This window comes from Chaetura pelagica, unplaced genomic scaffold (assembly GCF_000747805.2).
Source record: "Chaetura pelagica isolate M959 unplaced genomic scaffold, ChaPel_1.0 scaffold117, whole genome shotgun sequence".
NCBI lineage: Eukaryota > Metazoa > Chordata > Aves > Apodiformes > Apodidae > Chaetura > Chaetura pelagica.
The window spans coordinates 7,883,059-7,905,009 of NW_009954185.1; the positions used below are offsets into that span (position 1 = coordinate 7,883,059).

The 21,951-nt window shown below is 38.7% G+C and overlaps 1 protein-coding gene across 1 annotated transcript; it reads left to right on the forward strand.

Moving 5' to 3' along the window:
• The first annotated feature begins 1,253 nt into the window (after window positions 1-1,253).
• SULT4A1 (sulfotransferase family 4A, member 1) lies at window positions 1,254-20,684 on the forward strand. Its single transcript, XM_010003027.1, has 8 exons — window positions 1,254-1,295; window positions 5,939-6,026; window positions 8,538-8,668; window positions 9,994-10,074; window positions 10,193-10,319; window positions 13,746-13,840; window positions 15,278-15,416; window positions 19,833-20,684. The coding sequence occupies exons 1-8, from the start codon at window positions 1,254-1,256 to the stop codon at window positions 19,943-19,945; spliced, it is 816 nt and encodes a 271-aa protein (XP_010001329.1). The 3' UTR covers window positions 19,946-20,684.
• The last annotated feature ends 1,267 nt before the right edge of the window (window positions 20,685-21,951 follow it).

A 21,951-nucleotide genomic window follows, 5' to 3' on the forward strand; every position in this document is an offset into this window, starting at 1 on the left:
GGCACATCAAGGACATGGGGGTCATCAAGAGCAGTCAACATGGTTTTATCAAGGGTAAATCATGTTTGACTAACCTCATAGCCTTCTATGAGGAAATTACTAGGTGGATAGATGATGGTAGAGCGGTAGATGTGGTTTATCTTGATTTCAGTAAAGCATTTGACACCGTCTCCCACAGCATCCTTGTGGATAAGTTGATCAGGTATGGGTTTGGTGACCAGGAAGTGAGGTGGATTAGGAACTGGTTGAAAGGAAGGAGTCAGAGAGTTGTAGTCAATGGGGCAGAATCTGGTTGGAGGTGTGTGACTAGTGGAGTCCCACAGGGGTCGGTACTGGGACCGGTGTTGTTCAACATCTTCATCAACGACCTGGATGAGGGTATAGAATGTACCCTCAGCAAGTTTGCTGATGACACTAAGCTGGGAGGAGTGGCTGACACACCAGAAGGCTGTGCTGCCATTCAGAGAGACTTAGATAGGTTGGAGAGTTGGGCGGGGAGAAACATGATGAAATTCAACAAGGGGAAGTGCAGAGTTTTACATTTGGGGAAGAACAACACCATGTCCCAGTACAGGTTGGGGGCTGAACTGCTGGAGAGTAGTGTAGGTGAAAGAGACCTGGGGGTCCTGGTAGACAGGAGGATGACCATGAGCCAGCAATGTGCCCTTGTGGCCAAGAAGGCCAATGGCATCCTGGGGTGCATTAGAAAGGGTGTGGTTAGTAGGTCAAGAGACCTGGAAGGGATTGAAACTAAGGTGTAGAATTGCGTTTGGAGTAGTGTCAGACATTCTCTGAAATGCACTTACTATATAGGTAGAGGAACATGTTCACAGTGAAGGGTTTGAGAACTACCTCAACACAGGTTTCTAATAGATTCCTTCTTATCTCCTGTCTTCTGATCCTGTTTCAATCAGCAGAGCTCACTGAGGCTCTGCATTTAGCAACAGACTATATTACAACTCTGTAGCGTCACACAAAGTGATACGGTTGTTCTAGAAATCAGTGGATCTAAGAGTAACTTTGAACTTAATCAAGTCCTTGAGGGTGATTTCAAAAGACAATGACCTGTCACTACAGCAAGGTTCTTTTCTGCTTTGTTATGTTTTGTACACTGTTGTGTCACCTCTGTGAAAGTGAATGGAAATCAGACCCAGTGTGAGTACTTTCTGTTGAAGATTAAATGAGCTCCTGCTGGGGTAATGTAGGATGCAGTTCAGGCATATTTTTGTTATAAGCTCTTAAAAGTTGGGAGAATGGGACTACCAGAAGAAGCAGGAGGGCAGAATGCAACTGAGGTAAGATTGGAATACGGACATGTACCTTCCTACATATACTGCAAGAGGAGATGAGACTTGAAACATTATTAATACACCTTTTGCCAATAACTGGGGGGAGGTACCAGTGCTAGTTTACATGGCCAAGGTTTGCCAGATATTTTTTTATGTTTGAGACAATCTGCTCTGTAGCATATATTTGCCCATAAAAGTATCCTAGAATGATAGAATGTGTAGGGCTGGAAGGGACCTTTAAAAGCCATCTAGTCTACCCCCCTGCAGTGCACCCTGCAGTGGACCTTTGTTACTGGATCAGGTTGCTCAGAGCCTCGTCAAGTCTGATGTTGAACGTTACCAGGGATGGGGCCTCCACCACCTCTCTGGGCAACCTGTTCCAGTTCTTAAGTACTCCTCCCTTGTGAATTACTGTCCTGTTGGCCAACCCTTTAGTATGAACTCATGATCCTTCGTGCTTTCACTATCCTTATAAAACATGTGGTGTCTCTTTAATTGGGTCATGAGGGTGTCCAAGGGAGGAGCCTGGCGAAAGAAGGTAACAACTGAATGTCCTGGGTTGACTTTAGTACTGTTCAACCTTGAATAAGAGTGGGAAGGGTGAAAAGATGTAATTCTGTCAGATAGTTGGTAAGGACGCAAGCAGGCTTATCTGTTATTTTCATGTTCCTGACATTTTTAAATAGTTTTTTTGTTATGGTAGGTGGTGTGCTGTCTTACACTGTGGGAGCACGTTTGGTTGGTGAGTAGAAACTGAAAGAGAGAAGTCATCTAAGGGTATGGTAGATGTCGTCTTTTAAAATCATCTGTGCTATTGCAGGATGTTAGTGTCTTTAGCCTGTTGTTTGTCATCTCTCTTAAAGAACCATTCACAGAGTATTTTGTGTGAATGCATCCTAGTTTGTCCCACACAAATTTTGCTAGATGAGTTAATGCCAAAAAATAGAAAACCCTTAAGATAATTTGGCTGATTTAATTTTAAGTAAATTTGAGTAACTTCGCAAAAACTGGTCCATTGGTGATGACATTTGGTGCAGACATGATGGGCACAAATAGGTATGGACATATTTTACCAGCCCAACTAAACCTTAAAAAGAAGAGTAAAATACTTTTCCCTTTGAATATCTAATACCAAGAAATGCCACCTACTGAACAATATCAGCTGTCATTGAAGGACTTGTAACAAAATCTGGGACACCTGGATATGATGAAGTCATGGATGTGGAGAAAAGCATGGAGACACAAATAATGACTCATCAATCAGAATGCAAGTAAAGACAAAGTAGTGTCTTGTTTTTAATCCCTAGATTTTGAGCTGCCTGTGGACCTGACTCAGTTCTTAGGGCTATTAGTATCCAGCCCTTGTTGCAGCGCATGTGAGAATGTTGTGGCTTATTAAGAGGGATAGAGGAAAAATACTTCTTGCCCCACCTGTCCTTAACAAGAATCTTTTGCCTCATGGTCTCCTGTCCCCTGGGACAGATAGGGATAGCCATGGGGTAGATGCAATGGTTAGGGACTATGTGACTTTTGAGCTATTTTTCTTCTGGTTTTATTAAGTATAAAGTAGGTAGCATAGACAATCCAGTTATCTGTTTCACCATGGCTATGATAGTAAACATAACTCAACAGAGGCTCTGACAGGCTCTCATTCATGCTGTTTCCTTGTTAGCAGTTCCCAGACAGTGTGCTCTCTCCACTGTGCTCCCCAGCATGGTGTGGGAGGTGGCTGGACCCAGGGAGTGTCCCTGGGAAGCTATGGGTGAAGCTGCCTTGCTTTAGGAGGTTGGGTATCTCTTAGTGTGGGTTCGGCTGTTGTGCATGTCCTCCCAGAGAACAGGCCCTGCTATGTTTTATAGTGTTACTAACATTGGAATCCAGCATGCTCAAAAATGTCAGTAGGCCTTTTTCTCCAAGCTGCTTCTGTTGGTGTTAGATGTGAAACATACTGCATCACCTGCCTTGCTCTGTGGAAGTGGAGATGCCTCAACAGTTGGTGCCTGGTCTGAGATGCATTGTGGTCGATTCTGCACTTTTCATCCTGTCTTCTATTGAGTAGTTAGTGTGCTAATGTGAGTGGGAATTAGGACTCAAGCCATTTTTAAAAAATAGTACTAATGCATTAGCCCAAAATAACACTGCTCACACTGCTTTGTAGCCAGTTTATTAAAGCAGTGCTTTAGGATACTGTATTATACATAGTAGCAATAATTCTATGGCTAATACATTTGGGTAAACAGCTCAGTGACAGCTTTTTTTACCAAACAGAAAGTACATTTTAGTCCTGAATAGAATAGTCATAAATAGCCTCTGGTGAAACACATTTGAAATACATGTCAGACCTAATGGACCCATTTCTACTTTCTGTGATATAAGTCTAGTGAAAGGCAAGTGGAATTTAGCCTATGTTTTAAAAGCCAATAGCTGCAAGTGAAAAACTTATTAATGTCTAAAAAGCCAAGATCCTCCTTGCTGAATGTTACTGGAAGTTGTGCAGTTAACACCTGTTAAAAAGTTACTCTTATTTAAGCTGTTGTCTTCAGTTAAAGAAGGTCTGGATTCAGTTTTCTTGTGTTCCACAGACTTCCTTGGCCAATCACTGTTGAACTTTAGGGGGATTTAGGCCAATAAAAGAGCATTAGTTTTAGAGGATGAGTATTCAATTCTCTACGAAAATACACCCTTATTTAATTAATTAATTTAATACTAACTCAATTGGGCAGCTAAAATATTTGCAATATCAAGGTGTATATGTTATTTTTGCTGTTAAAAGCCTAATTGATAATGAAAATACCTATTCTTAAGCCAGTTGAAATTTCAGGATGTAGGAGAACTGGAACATACAGATCTCAAAAGAAGATGTTTTTATGTTTTGGAAATAATTTTCTTCTAGTGTGGAAATCTTATTTTTTCTTCACTATTGTAGGGTGAAGACAAGTTTGTCATACCTGCAGTTATACACTGAAACTGACAAATGAGGAATGAGTTTGCAGGCAATTAAAGTATGTGGAGAATGGCTTTGAAGCACTTCCTAGACCAATCTGACAGCTTTATCAGCCTTCTTTTTTTAATAAGCACTTACATCTACAGATGCTATTAAAATTATGAATCATAATGGTTCTTTTGCATTGTATTAGCTGAAACTTGATCAAGCTTTGGTAGATAAAATGAAGTGCAGCTGAGTGCTAGAAGGCTGTTAATGCTAAAATTAGTATTTTTAAATTTTATTTTTCCATGAGGTTTGCGAGCAATGGGCAAATAAAAGGAGTATAACAAAGACCTTTGCATCTTTGAGCTTCAGGTTTTCCCCACATTAACTGATATGGAGAGGACAAAGTTAAAATAAACTACATTAGAAACAATGTAGGGAAGCAAAATTTCACGGGAAATTGTATGGTTTTATATCTGCCACTTCATTTTAAACGACTCTGTGAGGTTCAGTGGCTGCATGTGAGTGTGCCAGTGGCCAGAAGGTAGTGAGAGGAGCCAGAAAATAGCTTCATGAACAACTATTTCTCCCTCCTACAGAGACTAAATTTGATATCATATGGCATCTAGTTCTTAGGAACAGAAAGGTTAGCTGTGCTGTTTCAAAGCTTAGTCTATCTTGCTATGCTGTCTGATTGTTGCTGCAGCACTTACTTACCTTACTGATAAGTAGAGCAGTATGGCCATGAACTGACTTTGCTATTGTTGCTGGGGCACTGACCATGAAAAGGGCTACAAATAAAGAGCTCCCATTTCATCCCAGGGGCTGCTGTAGGGGTGATAGGATTCTTAACAAGCCCTGATCTCTGGAGATTGTCAGACCTCACAGAAGAGGACAGTGCAGCCCAACTGGCAGGCACCCTTTCAAACTTGTGATTTTGGCTGCTTTTGTACATGCTCTTATGCAGAACAGAAATGCAGGTTCACAGATAAATTTAAAGGCTCTCCTAAAAGGCTGCAGATTCTGACAGTAGCTTATCAGGGCTGTTTCCCATCCCGTATCTTTCTAGATATTTTGTTAAAAACTGGAACACTTTGTTTTCTCCTGAAGCATTGTATTGACATAACCAAAGAGCTTGTCAGGAAAGATTGCTTCTCAGGTAAGACACACTGAAGTTTCCTAGATGTTGACTGGTTCCATTTTAGTTGGAATTGGATAAATATAAATAAATTCCACATCTGTTTTGGCTATGGCCTTGGAGCTAGCAGGGCTGGCAGTTGCACTCCAGGATGAAATGTGTATCTACTGCAGCTGGAAGAAGGAAGTATAGAATTACAGGATACTTAGGAATGTTGCATCTGGTTCCTCATGCCCAAAAGCTGACAGATTAATCCTGTTTTCAGTAACTATTTACTCTTTCTGTACTATTCCAAGTGAGGTGTGCACATACGTGCATGTGCATTCAGCAACACCAGGATGAAGTGATGGAAAATACTAGATGTACAAAATCCACTGACTGTCTCCAAGAAAAACCTTGGCTTCATACACATGCTACTTTTTCTATCTAGTTATCTAATCCTTTAATTTCACTTTCAAAGTGATTAACCCTCAAATAACAATAAATCATTATTGGCAGCCAGGCTAGAAAGCTAGAGAGTATAATGGTAAGTTCTGCACTTTTTTTTTGTTTTACTTTTTTTCCCCCCCTCTTTATTTTCAGGAATTTACTCTAGTTGTCACCCATAAAATGGTTGAAAATCAAGCTGATATCGTGAGGGAGAAAAGTGAAAGTAGCACAGAGTTCCTGGGTGGGCAAAATCATTGGTCCTAATGCAGGTGTAGGAAGGGAAAATTCTAACCTGCTGGCTGGTCAGAAGCCAAATGTCTAAACTGTCAGATTGCAGTCCTTCCCTTTGTAGAAGAGATATTGCAGAAATACTGTTTGTTGTGTGAATTGGCGTAGGATGCTGGAATATGTGAGCACTACATATGTAACTGCAGTAATTTATGTATGTCCATTTTAATAATTAGCACTGAGGTTCACAGATGTAAAGCACTGTTCTGAAGAGCCTGTACCCAATGGAGATTTTTTTATTATTATTTGCCTGGAGTACCTGTCATGTGCCCAGCATTACTCTTTCAGGGAGTCACTGTTTCTGGTGAAAGCACATTTAGATGAAGACAATGAAGACTTCTGAGCTTCCCAAGGGCCACTTCCTTCTGAATTATAACTTATCTTCTCATGCCTTCTACATTAATATGTTATGTTCTATCTCTGTAGTGCTCCATGGATCTGCTTAACAATCAAGACAAATCTAGCACTTGGCCATGAGTCTGAGCAAAGCTACTTAAGGCCTCCCTGGCCTTCACCTCCCACTTATCTGGTGGACTTCGTGGAGAGTTGGCAGGGAACCTGTTGATTTCCTGGTTTCAGCATAGCTCTGCCTCAGCCCTGCAGCTCATCTGTATATAGAGACACAATGGAGATGGCTTCTTTTTATCTGGAGGTCACCTGAGTGGTGAAAAACTAGAAAGTCCTAGTGGTGGTGTTTATCCCCATACAGTTATTCCTTTTTCCTTTCGTGGAACAAGGTTGTTATAATAGTGTTTGTGGTTTGTTGTGGTGTTTTTTTTTTGTTTGTTTGTTTTTTCAAATGGAATTGAGAATACAGAAATAAATTGCAGAGAACCAGGGTGTCGCCTTTCAGAATAAATATTTAATGTGAATAAGGGCTGTACTCATTCAGAGTCACAAGGACTGTTACTGAAGTACCATATGTATGTTCATTTTAATGTATAAAATATACGCTTGGACTTAAAAATGCAGAGTGAACAGCATCAAAGGGAAGTGTGCATGAAGTCTGTGTCAGCTGTCCTTACGGGTGATAATAATGTAAAAGTTTATTTTTGTTTCTAACCATTTTAATTTGCCCACCAATCAGACAGAAAACAGGAATCTTGAAGTACTTACTCTCCAAAACAAATACTGGAGAAGTGTGTCCTTTCATGTTGTATCCTGACTGTGTTCACTCCAGCCAATCTTCAAATTACATCAGCTTTTTTAACTTCTTAGCCCAGGTTAAAAAAAAATCTGAATAATTATTTTCCTTGTGTTGGAACAACATACAGAATTTGCAGAAAACATGTCTGTTATTGTTTGCAGTCATGCTAGTCAATGTGAATTAATTGGTGACTGTTACAAGTTACTTGCAACTTACAGGTTATTTTCAAGTTAAAATGGAGACAAAGGGCATGATCTCAGAGTTTGCAGCTTATATTTCCAAGGACATGAGATGGGATTGGGCTTTGTAGAGCATTCTAGAACAATTACTTTTTCCTTTAGGCAACATGAGAGAGAGAGAGAATAAATCCTGCTCTCATTTTCCTTACCTCTCAGAACTCTTAAATACTAGTCAATCTGTCACAGCACCTGGGATGTCCCATGCCTTTGTGACTTGTCAAACTGTGGGGTTGCTTCCTTGCTAGCTTGCTTTGAGCTCGTTCTATTCCTCCATCTCTTCAACAGCCCATGCTTTTCATAAGCCTCTGCCAATTATCTCTGAACTGTTGTTCACCTGTTTTGAGGGTTTCCTTCTTGCCTGAAGGAAAAATAATTTTAAATAGTTTCTCTGTTCAAACTTCTATTTGGAATACCTATTAATTGTCCAAAGCACAGTCATTGAGGCTATAATATCTAATGGTTGCTTTGTAAATGTCCTCAGTCTGGAGAGAGACACATAATTGGAGCCTCTGAAGCTTATGACTAATTCACTTAGCATTGTTGCATTCAGTGGTTTATCCAGTCCATAACATGAAGGTATAAATAGACTCTCAAACCATTGCATAACAGTAGAACTGACAGCAATTTAGAAGAGGGGATGCTGGCAGTTTCCCAGTACAGCAGCTAATGCATTTGGTGAACTTGGATGATCTTTGTCTGCCTATTTTATTTTTATTTTTTTTTCCTTTCTGAATTGGAAATGGTAGTTTTTGCCTAGCTAACATTCATGGTGGAAAAACTTGGTATATGTAAAACGCTTTCCTATTTACAGGAAGAATGCTTAGGAGACAGAAATGTATTTACATTGTTAACAAGAAAAGTCTTGGTTATTTTACGTTAAAGGAGATCTTAGTGTGTTTAAATTAAAACAAAGGGCGCAGACATATTACGTTAAAAGAGTAGTCACAGACTTAGTTCACAGCAGACTGTTAAGGATGAAAGTTATAATTATTTCTGTGTCTAGGTCTCCCATCATATGCTTCTGTTTTGATAAGAACTGTAATACAATCTGTTCTCTTTCATTCTTTGGTTTATGCAGGCACAGGCTTGCTACAGGAAGTGGTGTATCTAGTGAGTCAGGGAGCTGATCCAGATGAGATTGGGCTAATGAATATAGATGAACAACTTCCAGTCCTAGAGTACCCTCAACCTGGTCTGGACATCATCAAGGTACAAATTATTGCAAAGAAAATCTTTCAGCATTTGGATGTCTTTTTCCTCAGTTCCATATTTGTAATTTCATTTCTTCCCGTGTCCTTGTCCTTTTCATCACTGGACTTGCTCAGCTTGTTGGAATGATTCAAAGTATGATTATGTTATTTCAAAATGGCTTTTATTAAGTTTTATTATACTCTAATACTTTAGGAGATATTTCTTCCTGTCCTTAATATCGTTGCAGTGGGTTTTCCTGAGTAAAAGTTCCAGGTTTCCCTTGCTTATTTAAACAAAATGCTGCTCAAATGAGACAAATCAGCTTTGATCCCTTCCCTGAATTTGCAAAAGAGGAACAGAGATCTGTGGATCTGTAGACCTTGTACTCTGAATTTACACATCTAAATCCTTAGAGTCCCAGGATCTGTGGATCTACAGACTCTCTGAGGAGTTTGCATTATTCTGCATGAAATTACTTCAAATATAGGCATATCTTGGAATTATTAGGCAAAATACTGGGCTTCTTCCTAGAATAGCTGTGGTGCTTGCTGGATTGAGCTGGCTAAGGATGGCACAGATAGATTTAAGCTGCTTCTGGACACTAACAACTGCAAAATCAGCCTACTACAGGCTGAGAGTATTTAGGAGTCAAGTCACTTGTTTTTCTCATCTGTGTGATGCCTAGTCCAATGAGACCTCAGTGTCACCTTGATGCAAATCAGTGGTGGAACTAATGAGAGGCTTAGTTTGAGAATACACACTGTTCTTTATACTATATACTGGCAACTTGGATAATAGCAATATGGGTTTACACAAACTACTGGAAGATTATTTGTGTCATAAGATGATTTTCTGTCAAATTATAGTACTCTGTTTGATAGATGTTCACACTCAGATAAATCTTTGGATTGTCTTGGCCTAATTCTGAGGATAAAATAAGTTGCAAAAATAAAATTTGGAAGTGAAGAAGTTAGGGGTAGGGTTTTCAGAGCTAATATTTTCCAAGGAATTTTACTCAGAGCATCACTGGGAACTAAGAACCTGTGACTACTACACTTTCTTCTTGAGAAGGTCCTGCAAATGGAAGCATTTTGAAAACATAAGAAGAGGAAAAAAACCAACCAACCAAAATAACCCAACATATTTTCCAGCCCTTTGATATTTAAAAACAAATACAACTCCCTGACCTAATTTCTAGTCCTAGGCATCTATAAATTTAAGAAGTGCATTTGTGAATGAGACTCAGTACAGTGAAGGACTTCCAAGTATGACAGTTTGTGACAGTTAAGGATGTGCCAAAAATCAATGGACAATAAGAAACGTTTCTGTTGGCTTTGTTTTAGGAACTGACGTCTCCTCGCCTTATAAAAAGCCACCTACCATATCGGTTTTTGCCTTCAGACCTCCACAATGGCAATTCAAAGGTAAAAATAGAATGAAATCATGTTTGTTTCAGTATATTTGCAGCAGTTGTTGAAGTGTTTTGGGAAATGGGGGGAAAGCTTTCAGTAAGATGATTTTTTTTTTCCTTTCCCCTCATAGGTAATTTACATGGCTCGCAACCCCAAAGACTTGGTGGTATCTTACTACCAGTTTCACCGCTCTCTACGGACCATGAGCTACAGGGGAACGTTTCAGGAGTTCTGCAGAAGGTTTATGAATGACAAGTGTAAGGAGCTGTTCTCTCTGCACATGCTGTTACACATTTATTTTCATCTCTGCATTCCTTCTGCAAGTTCAGAAATGAACTGGATAAAGGTGCATTTGCTTTGCATATACAGTGAGGAGGTTGCTACAGATACATGGACTGCGTGGACTTAGATTTGTCCATGCAAACTATGGCCATGCCTTGTAAATAGTTGCCTTGCAATATTTGACTCCATGGGCTCAGCAGTGTCCCATTGAGCTCAGGCAAAACTCTGGTCTACTATATTAGAATTCAGTTTGCAAGGTACCAGGTACCTCATGAAAAGTGGTGAATGTTCCCAGCACCATTTGATTTCAGCTCTAGCTCACTGCTTAGCTACTTCTCAGGAGTCTTTCTGTTCCTCACAGGTTTTTCCCCTTAGCTACTTCTCAGGAGTCTTTCTGTTCCTCACAGGCTTTTCCCTGGTAATACCTTTAATATTTCTATTTAATAAAAAAACCTCAAGTTTTGTCTCCAGCAAGATACCAGTTAATGCTCAAAATTCTCTGGTTTGCGTGAGATTGGTCTGGTGTACATCAATAGGTTCAAGTGAGCCCCTCTAAGAAAGCAGTTGCAGGCTCCTACTGTCTGAAAAATACACCACTATGATGAAAATACAATAAACTGCTGTACAACAACTCACTGCTGCTCACCTGGTAACTCCTTTGAGCAAGTGTGTCTCCATGAAACACACAGAACGTTCCTGCTCGGGCTGCGCTGCCTTGAGTAGCTCCATTGCACTAACCCAGTAAACGTGCAAGGAGGAAAGGCCCTGTGTTCTCACATAACTGGCTTCCACTGGGCTTTTTTGCCAGTGGATTCCCACACTTTTCTAGCTAGGAAGAGAAAATTTTTTACTGCCTTCTGTTTCTCTACAAAATCTTCTCTATGATAGTTAGAAGTGTCACAAGGAATTCAGCAGGTACCTTGTGCTCTGAGAGCTGGATCTTCACTAGAGCCAATGCAGCAAACTCTCCTTCAACCTGGAATTTGGAGGATTTGATGCTAAAGTTGCTGTTATAATACTGAAGGGAAGAATAAAGTAAAAGCCTACCAGTGAAGATTATTGAATAGGCCTTATAAACCCTTGCTACTTTCTCCTGCAAGTTTGAGCAGGAAGGGTAAATATTCTCCTTCCATTCCAGCCCAGCTTCAGCTTTTCCTTTTACATTCACTGAGAATGGCATATTTGTCTGTAGCCCATGATCAAGAGCTTCTAAGTTGGAGACATATGAAAGACACATTAGAAAGCCTTCTAAGATAAGAGGATCGTTTTGTACTCTTTTTAATATAAGAATCCCAAGAGATACTTATATCTTCATCATATAGCAGCTAACTCATTGATAGGTGTGGTAACAGCCTCCCAGAGTCAGTAAAACCTTACAGCATGTTCTGTGTCCATAATTGTGCAAATGGAGAGTTTCATAATAACCTAAATGTATAATTTAAGTAAATGTTTGCATCACATGGAAGAAATGCAGCAAAAAAATCTTCATAAAATGGTAAAGTAGTGCTAGAGGGAGAAGCACTGAGCCCAAATGACACAGTCCCACTCTTTTACCCTACCCTATACCTGGCTGTCTTGAAAGAAATTCAGTGCATATCAGCTAAATTGTTTGAGAGCATACAGTTGGGTAGGAATTAGTCTTGAATGTGCTAATTCTTTGGCATTATCCTCTAGAGTTTGAGGGAGTTTCTTACATAAAATACTTGTAAACTTACCTAACATAACCTTAATGAATTTTTGCCCTGTAACATTAAGAGCAGCTAGGAACACTTTTTGCTTGACTGGTGTGTTAGTTTCATGTGTGAATTTTTTTAGGGCTGTATAATTGGAATAACAAAACTGTTTTTTTTCCAATACCTTAATAAAAATTGAAAATTAGTCAGATGATTAAAATGATTTTCCTATGGAATTGACCTCTTTTTCCATTGAAAATGTTCCAGTTACCAAAATGAAGCAATTCTTTTTGAAGGGGAAAAGGTGGCTTCAAAATACAAAATGAAGAAGCTTAATATTTTTCTGTAGTTGCTTTACTGAAAAGATTAAATTGACAAAAAAGTATTGCGAAAGAATATAAAAAACTCTTCACCATATTTGCTTAACTTCTGCCTTAATTATCTGAAGTACTCTGTGGAAACTTAAGCACTGGTAAGAAAAAAAAATGCAGAATGCATTTCTCTGTAGGTTGCCTTTCTGGCAATATTGGCAGCAAAAGACATCCTCTAGATAATAAATGCCAGTGTCTGAAGCTCTTCTAGACACACATAAATTGTTTGAAATCAGTGCTAATGTGGACTTTTATCAAAGAAGTGACAAACAAAAGAGGAAAGTTTTGAGTGAGGGTTAAGGCTTCCAGCAAGCACTGCTGCAGCAGTGCTGGGACCTCATGTCGTCCCAGCTTGGCATCCCAGCATCTCTTCAAGTCCTAAAACCCCCCACAGCAACTATGGAGAACTGAAGCTTGTGCTGCTGGTGGTGTGCAGGAGATAGGAGGTGTAAGCTTTTCATCATTGGCAACCCTGCAAGCTGGGCCTGCTTGCAACTTGTGATGGACAGGGAGTTCCCCATGATATCACTCTTAAGCTTTCAGGAGCACTCAACAACCCATGGGCATTTGGTGGTAGTCTGGATTTGTTGTGTATCTGAGATAACTGATAACAGTATAGCTGAAACTACGTTCTGGTGCATCTACAGAAATTGCATCAGAGTGTTCAGAAAATAACAATAGAAGAGAATAGGTCTTAGACTTGAGCTGGGGGTGGGAACACACAAAAGATGTAATGATAAAGAAAATATTCTGTCAGTACATCCTAAGTTTTTGGGAATGACTGTGAAGCATTTTTATAAGTCTTTTTTTTTTCAGTATTTGTTTAAGAAAGAACAAGGGTTGTTAGCAATTCTCATCCATAATAGAGGATGCAATACGGAACTTTCCACTAAAGCTGTATTTAGCTAAGAAGTGAAGGAAGCTTCAGTGTGATGTTAATTGCAGGAATTCACACAGGTTAGAGCCACAGAAAATTTGTCCTCTGCAAAGCTATCTTTGTGAATTTTTTTTGGCTCAATTTCCATTCAATAGGCAACTGTTACAAATACTGGGTGCAAAGAGGTCCATCATGAACTATGGTGGCATTTTCCATTGAACATTTTGTCTTTATGGTAAGTTAGTTCTTTTGAGTGTTCCAGACTGATAGAAAAGCTGGTTTGTTTTTTTAATTTTGTTTTAAATTCCTTGCTGTGCATGGCAATGGGTGAAAACCAGACATGGTTCTCCTGGGTCTGTGACCCACTCCAGTTAACTTATTTTTCTTGGGGTTTTTTTTGGTGTGGTTTTTTTTTTTTTTTAAGAGGGATTAATAAGAAAAGTGCTAACTTTTCTCATGCCAATTGTAATGTCTTTGTAGTAGGATATGGTTCCTGGTTTGAACATGTGCAAGAGTTTTGGGAACATCACATGGATGCCAATGTACTTTTTCTCAAGTATGAAGATATGCATAAGGTAAGTTAGATGTAGCAAAAAGGTATTTTACATTTAGCATAATAATGTTTAAAATACATGAAGTACAAACATTGCTTTTCATGTCCAGAGTTGGGCTCCTTAATGCCATTTTTAAACCAGTGGCATTCACTGTCTTCCATGGACATCAGCAGTTTCATAAACTTAGTACTTTATGCAGGAATCTGCTTGCATCCTTAAGCAGTAAAATACTCAGAGAGAAGGCAGAGACGTGTAAATAAATGGTCAGTGCTTGCTGCACTTAGTCCTGGGCATTCATTTAAAAGAAATGTCTTACTGTGTATGCTGGATCAATGAGAAAGAAGTGTATTGTCAGTGTTTTATCCCATATATTTGGCATTTATTCTGATGATTTGTTTGTTCTTACTGTCTTCTGTGAAACCATGTTGAAAACAATTAGTGATGATTGTGTAGCACAAGGTGAACACAATCATTGGGTCCTTACAGTACACTGGCTAATAAATCCACTTTCTTTTTTATCATAAATTTAGTGGAAGTACTACATAGAATATTGTTTCCCATTTCCTATTGCAGTAATATATTTTTGAGAATTAGTGAAAACACTTCAAAATATCTAGTTGACTGGAAAATTAATGCAAATGTAGGAAGAACCTAGCTCCTATTTTTAAACCTACAAAAAAGCAAAATCAGGGTGGAACTCAGTATAGCTTAGTAAATTATAATGTCACCTTTACTGATCCTTCTGATGGAGTGGGGTGCTAAAAGAAGATGTAATACGGTCCAAATAATTTTTAAACTTTAGTAAAAATTATTTCAAACCCACGATTTTGAGTCCTGATATATTCCTAACTGTGCTCACTGATGGATGCTGCTGAAAATTGGTGGCATCACTGTATCTTTCTGCTCCCTGATAAATATCACTATTTTATCCTTGCAGCTCCAGAAGTTTTACTCATACTGAGGAACTCTGGAGTTCTTGATATAGAAAGTAATGACTATTCTTAGAGGCCACTTCACTAGATCTTTTCCATCTATGTAAATGTAGTCCCAGAATCTAACAGTGCAGGAAGGGCTGTTCTAACATTTGTAGTAGTTTCTTTTGCCAAGATCAAAATCTAAGTAACAAATTCCTCCAAAACACACTAGTATTCCAAAGTGGTCACTTAAGGGTGTGGTAGTGTTTGAAGTGGGAAGCATCACACTTTACAGATATCCATTCTAATATTTGAAGAGGCAAGCTTATATGAGTGTGTTCTCTGCCAACCTGTCTTACCCTCATTACTTGGAATGTGTTTATTTTCATCAAATTGGAAGGTGACATAATTTTAAAAGACAGTGGTGTTTCTGTAACTTCTGCACTTGTAATTTTCACTCTTGTCGATGCAACTAATTTTGAAATATTCCGACTAATTTTAAAAGGTCATTTAAAAGAAACTCTTTTTAAATACTCTCTTGCAGGACCTGGCAACAATGGTTGAGCAACTGGTGAGGTTCTTAGGAGTTTCTTACGACAAAGCACAGTTGGAATCCATGGTGGAACACTGCCATCAACTCATTGATCAGTGCTGTAATGCAGAAGCACTTCCTGTTGGCAGGGGTATGTTTAAAACCCACAGTAAAACTCTTATGGAAATGGCAAGAAGCAGTTGATGACTTAGTAACCTCCAGGGCATGTTAAGATGTTGGCAAAGTATTGCCGTGTAAATGATGGGAGGTAACTGACTCTTGGTGCAATTTGGGGGTTCCTTTGTTTTGAAATCAAGTTAGGTAGAAGTGACTAAAAAGGATGGGAATGTCCAAGATCCACAATGTATATTGAACCCCATGCAAACCACATTTTTAGCTGACTCCAATAGACTGAGCTATGAATGCTGAGAATACACTGCTCCTTCTGACCTTTGCCTTGTCAAAGCCCACAATTTCATAGAGTTTATCCTGACCTAAGCCCCCATTTTTTTGTTTTGTTTTGTTAAGTATATCAGATTTCCTAGAATAGCAGATAATTCTAATTTGAAGGCATGAAATGACAAGGACTTGTAGCTTTCCTTATGAGCTTTTTCTTTTCATTGCCCACCTCAGCTGCTGAAAATGTGTTTGGCTTCTAGATCTTTATTCTGGTGACACGTGAAGTGCCCTTTGATCTGTTGCTACATCTGTCCTTTGACAATGTCAACAATTCAAGTCCTTTCTCAGTCGTCTTTTTGATAAGCATAATAGAGTGAACTCAGTAAGTCTCCCTCAAATTATTTTCTGTAGGCTACTTTACAGCACTTTATGTCTCTTTTTAAGAACAATCAAGATGGACAATTCCTATGTCACCCTCACAAATACCTTATTCAGACATAAAATCATTTTATCCACTAATTTAATCCTGTTTGAATTGGAACTTTCCCTCTCCCTTGTTTGTTCATCCATAGTCATGTTAGCACTTTTTGATACAGCATCACACATAAAAGCATGTGTTTATTATAACCACAAAGTTGTTTCAGAGTAATTGATTTAGAGGGCATTGTCCCATACTCAGGAATCATGAACTGAATACTTTGTTCTTAGGTTTGTGTGAAGGAGCCCTTTCCATACTACCTCTCTCAGCCAAACTGCATATGATCTGCTGGTTCTACCAGCTGTAATTTTTATAATTATTTTCAAATCTCTTGTCAGTCCTGGCCTATTAATTCTGACTTAGCCAGTTTGTTCATTTATCATTAATTTTGTTGACTTTCAATAGTTCTATTAAAAAATACTAAAATCCCATGCCTTACAAAAATCTGTTGTATCTTTGCATTGACCTTTAATCAGTCTTAACTAATCTTGCCAAACTTCAGCCAGGTTTGTTTGAGAGCTAGTTTTCATTCCCATGAAAGCAGGTTCACTAGTATTCTGTACTACCTTTGTGTGTGTCCTGGCAGAGCCTTATGCCAGGTTTCCATTACCCAGCTCAGACTATCGTCAGAGTAATTGACCCAGGATAAACATCTCCTGTTTGTATGTTGGTACAAACATTTCATGGTGTCATACTTGGAAAAAAAGCCATTGCTCACATTGCTTTTATCTGTGACTTTGTACACATGGTATAGAAAGGCTGTTGGTTCATTCTGTAGGGGCTATGCACTCCAGTTATTACAGTAGGACCTGGAAACTAGATTCCTGTGGCCAGTTCTCTGTCAAAACTGTGATATGGCACCACATTTTGCCCCAATTCACTAATGGTAATTATGAGTTCTTGAAATAAATATCAAGTTTGCTAGATTGAGGTAAAATTCCAGTGAAGACAAAGGAGTTTCCCTATAGTTTCTGGTAGAGTCTCCGCTGAATGGTGTATTTTCCTGCTTTCAGTTGTCGTTTTCAATTCCCGTCCTACCCTCCCCTTACTACTTCCAACTGAAAATTCATCACCAACACACAGCTTGTATCTTACATGCAAACAACAGCCCATCTCATTGGCAGTAGGATTTTCCAGCATGTTGCCTAACTGATTACCAACCCACTTCTCTGCTATGAAGACAAAATCATAAAATAATGAGTCTGGTAAGACATCCTGAGGGCCTTGGATGACGTGTTCTTTGTCAGTGCAAGGTTTTATAAACAACAGAGCTGTGGTCTTCTCTGTTGACTTGCATGTAACACAAAAATCAAGTTTTGTTCTCAGTGTCCATGGCTGGGTGACATCTGCTGCTCCACAGCAGCAGCAGTGCTGTATCCATGCACAGCCACATCTCCCCTCCTTCTCCAGGGAAAGCCGGAGAGGTGAGGTGGTAAAATAGGAGAACAGAGAGCACAGCTGCTGGTTGGACCTTCCACAGGTGGGAAGGCCAACTATTGTCTCCACTGGCCAGTTCATCTCCATCCAGATCAACAGGGTGATGCCCACTTTGGCTGCATGGTGCTCAGTGTTCATTGTTCTGTAGTGGAGCTTGTAAACCCCCAGGCAAGGGGTAGAGCCTCCTCTTTTTACTGTCTTCCAAATCTTTCAAAAAGAAGCCTTAATTTTGTAATAGAGAAGAAAGGGAGCTACAGTAGTTAATGTATTCTTTTGTCATGTGTTCACTGTGTGCTTTTTATTAAAAATGTCCTCATTTTGAATGTATTTTGTTTGCTGTCTCTGGCTCTTACAATATTGTTTTACTTCAGAATGCAGCTTCATTAACAGTGCTTTGTTCCTTCTCTGTTTCTGTGACAAAGAATGGTGGCAATAATGTGACCGTTTACTATAATTTGTTTTAAATATTTTTTAATTTGTCATTAGTTACATTTACTTTATTATTTTGCTTTATTTTAGTTCTTCATTTTTTTTCTTTTAGCACATTGATCTTTACTCTGAAGATAACCCTGAGCTGCTGTGAAAGCAGAACAATGATTAGATATGTTACTTATATTTGACTCTTATCACATCATAATTTACACAGTTGCATGATTCAAATCATAAACCAGGTGGGTGACTTTTTGACAAGCTATCAATTCATATGGTAAAAAAAAGTAATAAAGTGTTACAAATAAACCACTGCATATGTCGTTGATAAAACTTGTCATTTGTCCATACATATTTTTTAGGGAGATTCAGAAATAAAAGGCTTATATTTCCCAAGCAGAGGAAAAAAATGTTTTATTATCATTATTGAAAGGGAAATACAGTTTATGCAATTTTAGTTGCTAGAACAAAATTGAGATCAGTATCCAGTATTTGTGATTGCAAGCATTTCCTTAATGTTTTTTTTTGATACAGGAGAAATTTGATTAAAAAAATAAATCATGCATTTTCACTCACTTCCATGTTCTTTTGATCTTTGGATCCTGAAAAAAAACAACGAAACACTGTTGTACCTTCAGGAGTTTTAGGAAAATCCTGATTTGATAAAACAGTCCTTGCCACACATACCATCATGTTAGCATTTAATTTGTAGATGTTTCAGACAGATTTGTCTTTGGACTCAATTGGAGAGTTGCTGCATAAAAGCCATGGTAATTAAATTAAATGGGTATTCTTCTTATGCATCAAATGCATAATTAAGCTCCCTGCATGTAGTTTTGTTCTTGCCGTTATGATTAAACTCTCTGGTAGCAAAGTCCCAATTCTCCCTTCATTTATTCCAGTTGAACAAGCCTGGATTTTGTCTTTATTTATATCCAATGTAAATGAGAAGAGAATTGGGCCTCTCAGTCTGGTTACTCCATGGGGCTTATTCACCAACATGTATCCCTGACTGACTTTGAGTTAAGTAAATTTTGGACTGCAGTGAAACAATGATTAAGGACTGGTGGGTTCATCAGTGTCATCAGGAGATGCTGGTTGGGTTCAGCAGAGTAGAAGAATACTACATACAAGGAAAAAGTGTTTGGTGTCTATATTGCATCCACCAAAAGCTTCCTATTCCTCATGTAATAAATTAAAATTTAAATGGCACAAACCAGATGCATGGCACTTAATTTATCTTCCATATCTATATATAATCTAGGCACTCATTTAGTAAATAATTCTCTCCATATTGAGAAATGTAAATTAATCTGTTGAATTTCTAGTTAAATATCAAATAATAGTCATGGTAATACAACATGTCAATAATCAGTTTTATACTCTGTATTCCATGTACCTTTTTGGATAGTTCTCTAACCAGTGTATGCTGAAGGCATGGAGATTTTGAATGGTGTTATTGTTAGCTGTTTGGAATTATTAAACAGCCATAGTTTGCACTGAAACCAGAAATGCACTTTTAAGGGAATACCCAAACCAAAATGTGTGTTCATTTCTGACTAAAGCTAGAACAAAATCTCACAAAAATCTGAATTCTTCCTGTATAATAATACTCTGCTGGTAGAGACGACAAGGTGTATGGTACTTTTTTTTTAAGGCTTAGCAGGGGAATTGGGTAGACAAGGAACAGCCTTAGGTCTCATAGAACTTTCAAGGAGATGAACATCTCACAGATGACATTTAGTGCCCTGCACCAGTACACTGTAGGTATTTGGTGTCCTGTTATGTCTGTGCTCTGACTGGTGTTTCTTCTCTTTATTTCAGGACGAGTTGGGCTATGGAAAGACATCTTCACTGTTTCAATGAATGAGAAATTTGATTTAGTTTATAAACAGAAGATGGGAAAATGCGACCTCACATTTGATTTTTATTTATAAAAAATGCATGCATATGATATCCAAATAAGCTAGAAGTGCTTTATGCATTCATTTATTACCTGCTGGACAAACTACTGTAGCTATTATGTGTAACAAGAGTTAAAGAAAGAAAAACAATCTTAAGTAAATCGTATCAGATACAATTATCTTTGATCCTAAACAGCTGTTTATCTTCTAGTATTTAGTCTTTTGTCCACATGCAAGAACTCCCTAGACAATACTAGAATATTCAGCTGTTATGGAATGTATTATATACGTATAAGGTATGTATCATATATGCAACTAGAATGTACACCTTTTCAGCCCCACATGGATTATTTAATGTGTTTTATAAAAGCTTTTCACTAGAATCTAAATAAATGTCCATAAACCAAAAAAAATTATTTCAGAGGGAAACAAGTAACAGGCCAAAACTGTATGCTAGAATGATCTCAGGGGTTAATCGTCACATTTATTTTTATAGCAGGTATATCAAGTATAAATAAATCCCATTCCAAAATAGTCACTGATCAAAGTGGGGTTCACATTAGGTTCTGCACACCCTCACCTGTATAATGTGAGTGGGTTCTGTGCACTGGCACACTCTGTGAGACAAGCCTTGTTATGGAATGCAGTTGTGGTTGTCACTCTAATCCCAAAACCCACCCAGGCTTTCATGGATGACAGTACACAGCTGTCTTCCTGACAGATTAAGTTCAGCTCCATGCTGAAGGTCAGCAAACAGAAGCTTTTTAAGCCCCCAACTCTAATTCAGTCCCTCAAAATGGGGCTTAAAAGCAAGGCATCAGCTACAGGGTCCTTCTTAAAGAATCAGTCTCTGACCCGTATCACTTTTCTATGTAGATGTGAATTTCACCCATTAGATTTGGTAAGAGACAAAAAGGTGCCGGATATCCTCTAGTTGCACTAAAAGTTAAGGGCACTCAGCACTGTTTATCGTTTGTGCTACTGGAACTCTTACTAGACCTAAGTGGAAGATGAACATCGATGCCAGTGTAAGCAGGCAGAGGAAACTGCAGCGCTGAAGGAAGAGAGTTTAAAACTATGCCACCAGGTGGGAGTATTACACAAATATTCACGCAGAATACAGTTTCAGTAATTGTTAGCCATGCCTGGTCTGGATTGTAATCGGGTTTCAAGTTTATTTCTGTATCTTTTTTTATTCCCTATGACAGGCACACAAATGGCCTGAAGCAGGCTACTGTCACTGAAAAACTCTCCTGAGTTATTTTATTGTTCCATTAGGTAGTGACATCTATGCTTTTTAGGCTCTCAACTGCAGGAGTCCCATTTTTGCTAGTCAAATATTCAGGCTCACCAAAAGCTGTGAGGAAGGACTAGCAGATTTTTAGTGTTTCAGTTCTGTTGGGAAACTAACTGTCAGTTGAGCAACTGGCAAGTGGTGTAGCATGATGTGGCTTGACAGCACTTTTCCTTGTATATTTGTGAGTGAAAATGCTTTGAGTGAAATTTTATTTCTATTTTTATATTTTTAGTACTGTATAAATATTAAGCACTACACATTATACTTCTGTGCTTGCTTGCTTATTGAATAAAAGATGTGTTCCATGCATTGTGGTTTTCTCATTTTCTAGACCTCCTACTCAGGTCTGGTAGTCTTTGTACAAGTCACAGATACTCTCTTTACCCACACCTCCCCACTTAAGAACCACAGATGGTACCAACTCAAATGACATTCTGACCCCATGAGCAGTCTCTGATAGCAGCCCGAAGGAAATGCCTGTGTGAGAGCACAGGAGAGCATCCCCTGGCAATGAATTCTTCAGCTAAATACATGTCGTATGAAAAAGGACTCACTTGGAGGCTGCCAACAGAGTATAATTTGGTGTTCCTTTGTTCTTGCATTATGGCAGATGATACACGGTCACTGTTCAATCCATGCAAGATTTTATACACTTGTGCCTCTCAGACGACTCCATACTGAGGAGTCCTACTAGTCTCCATCATACAGGAGACCAAAACCCATAAACTACAACAAGATGCAA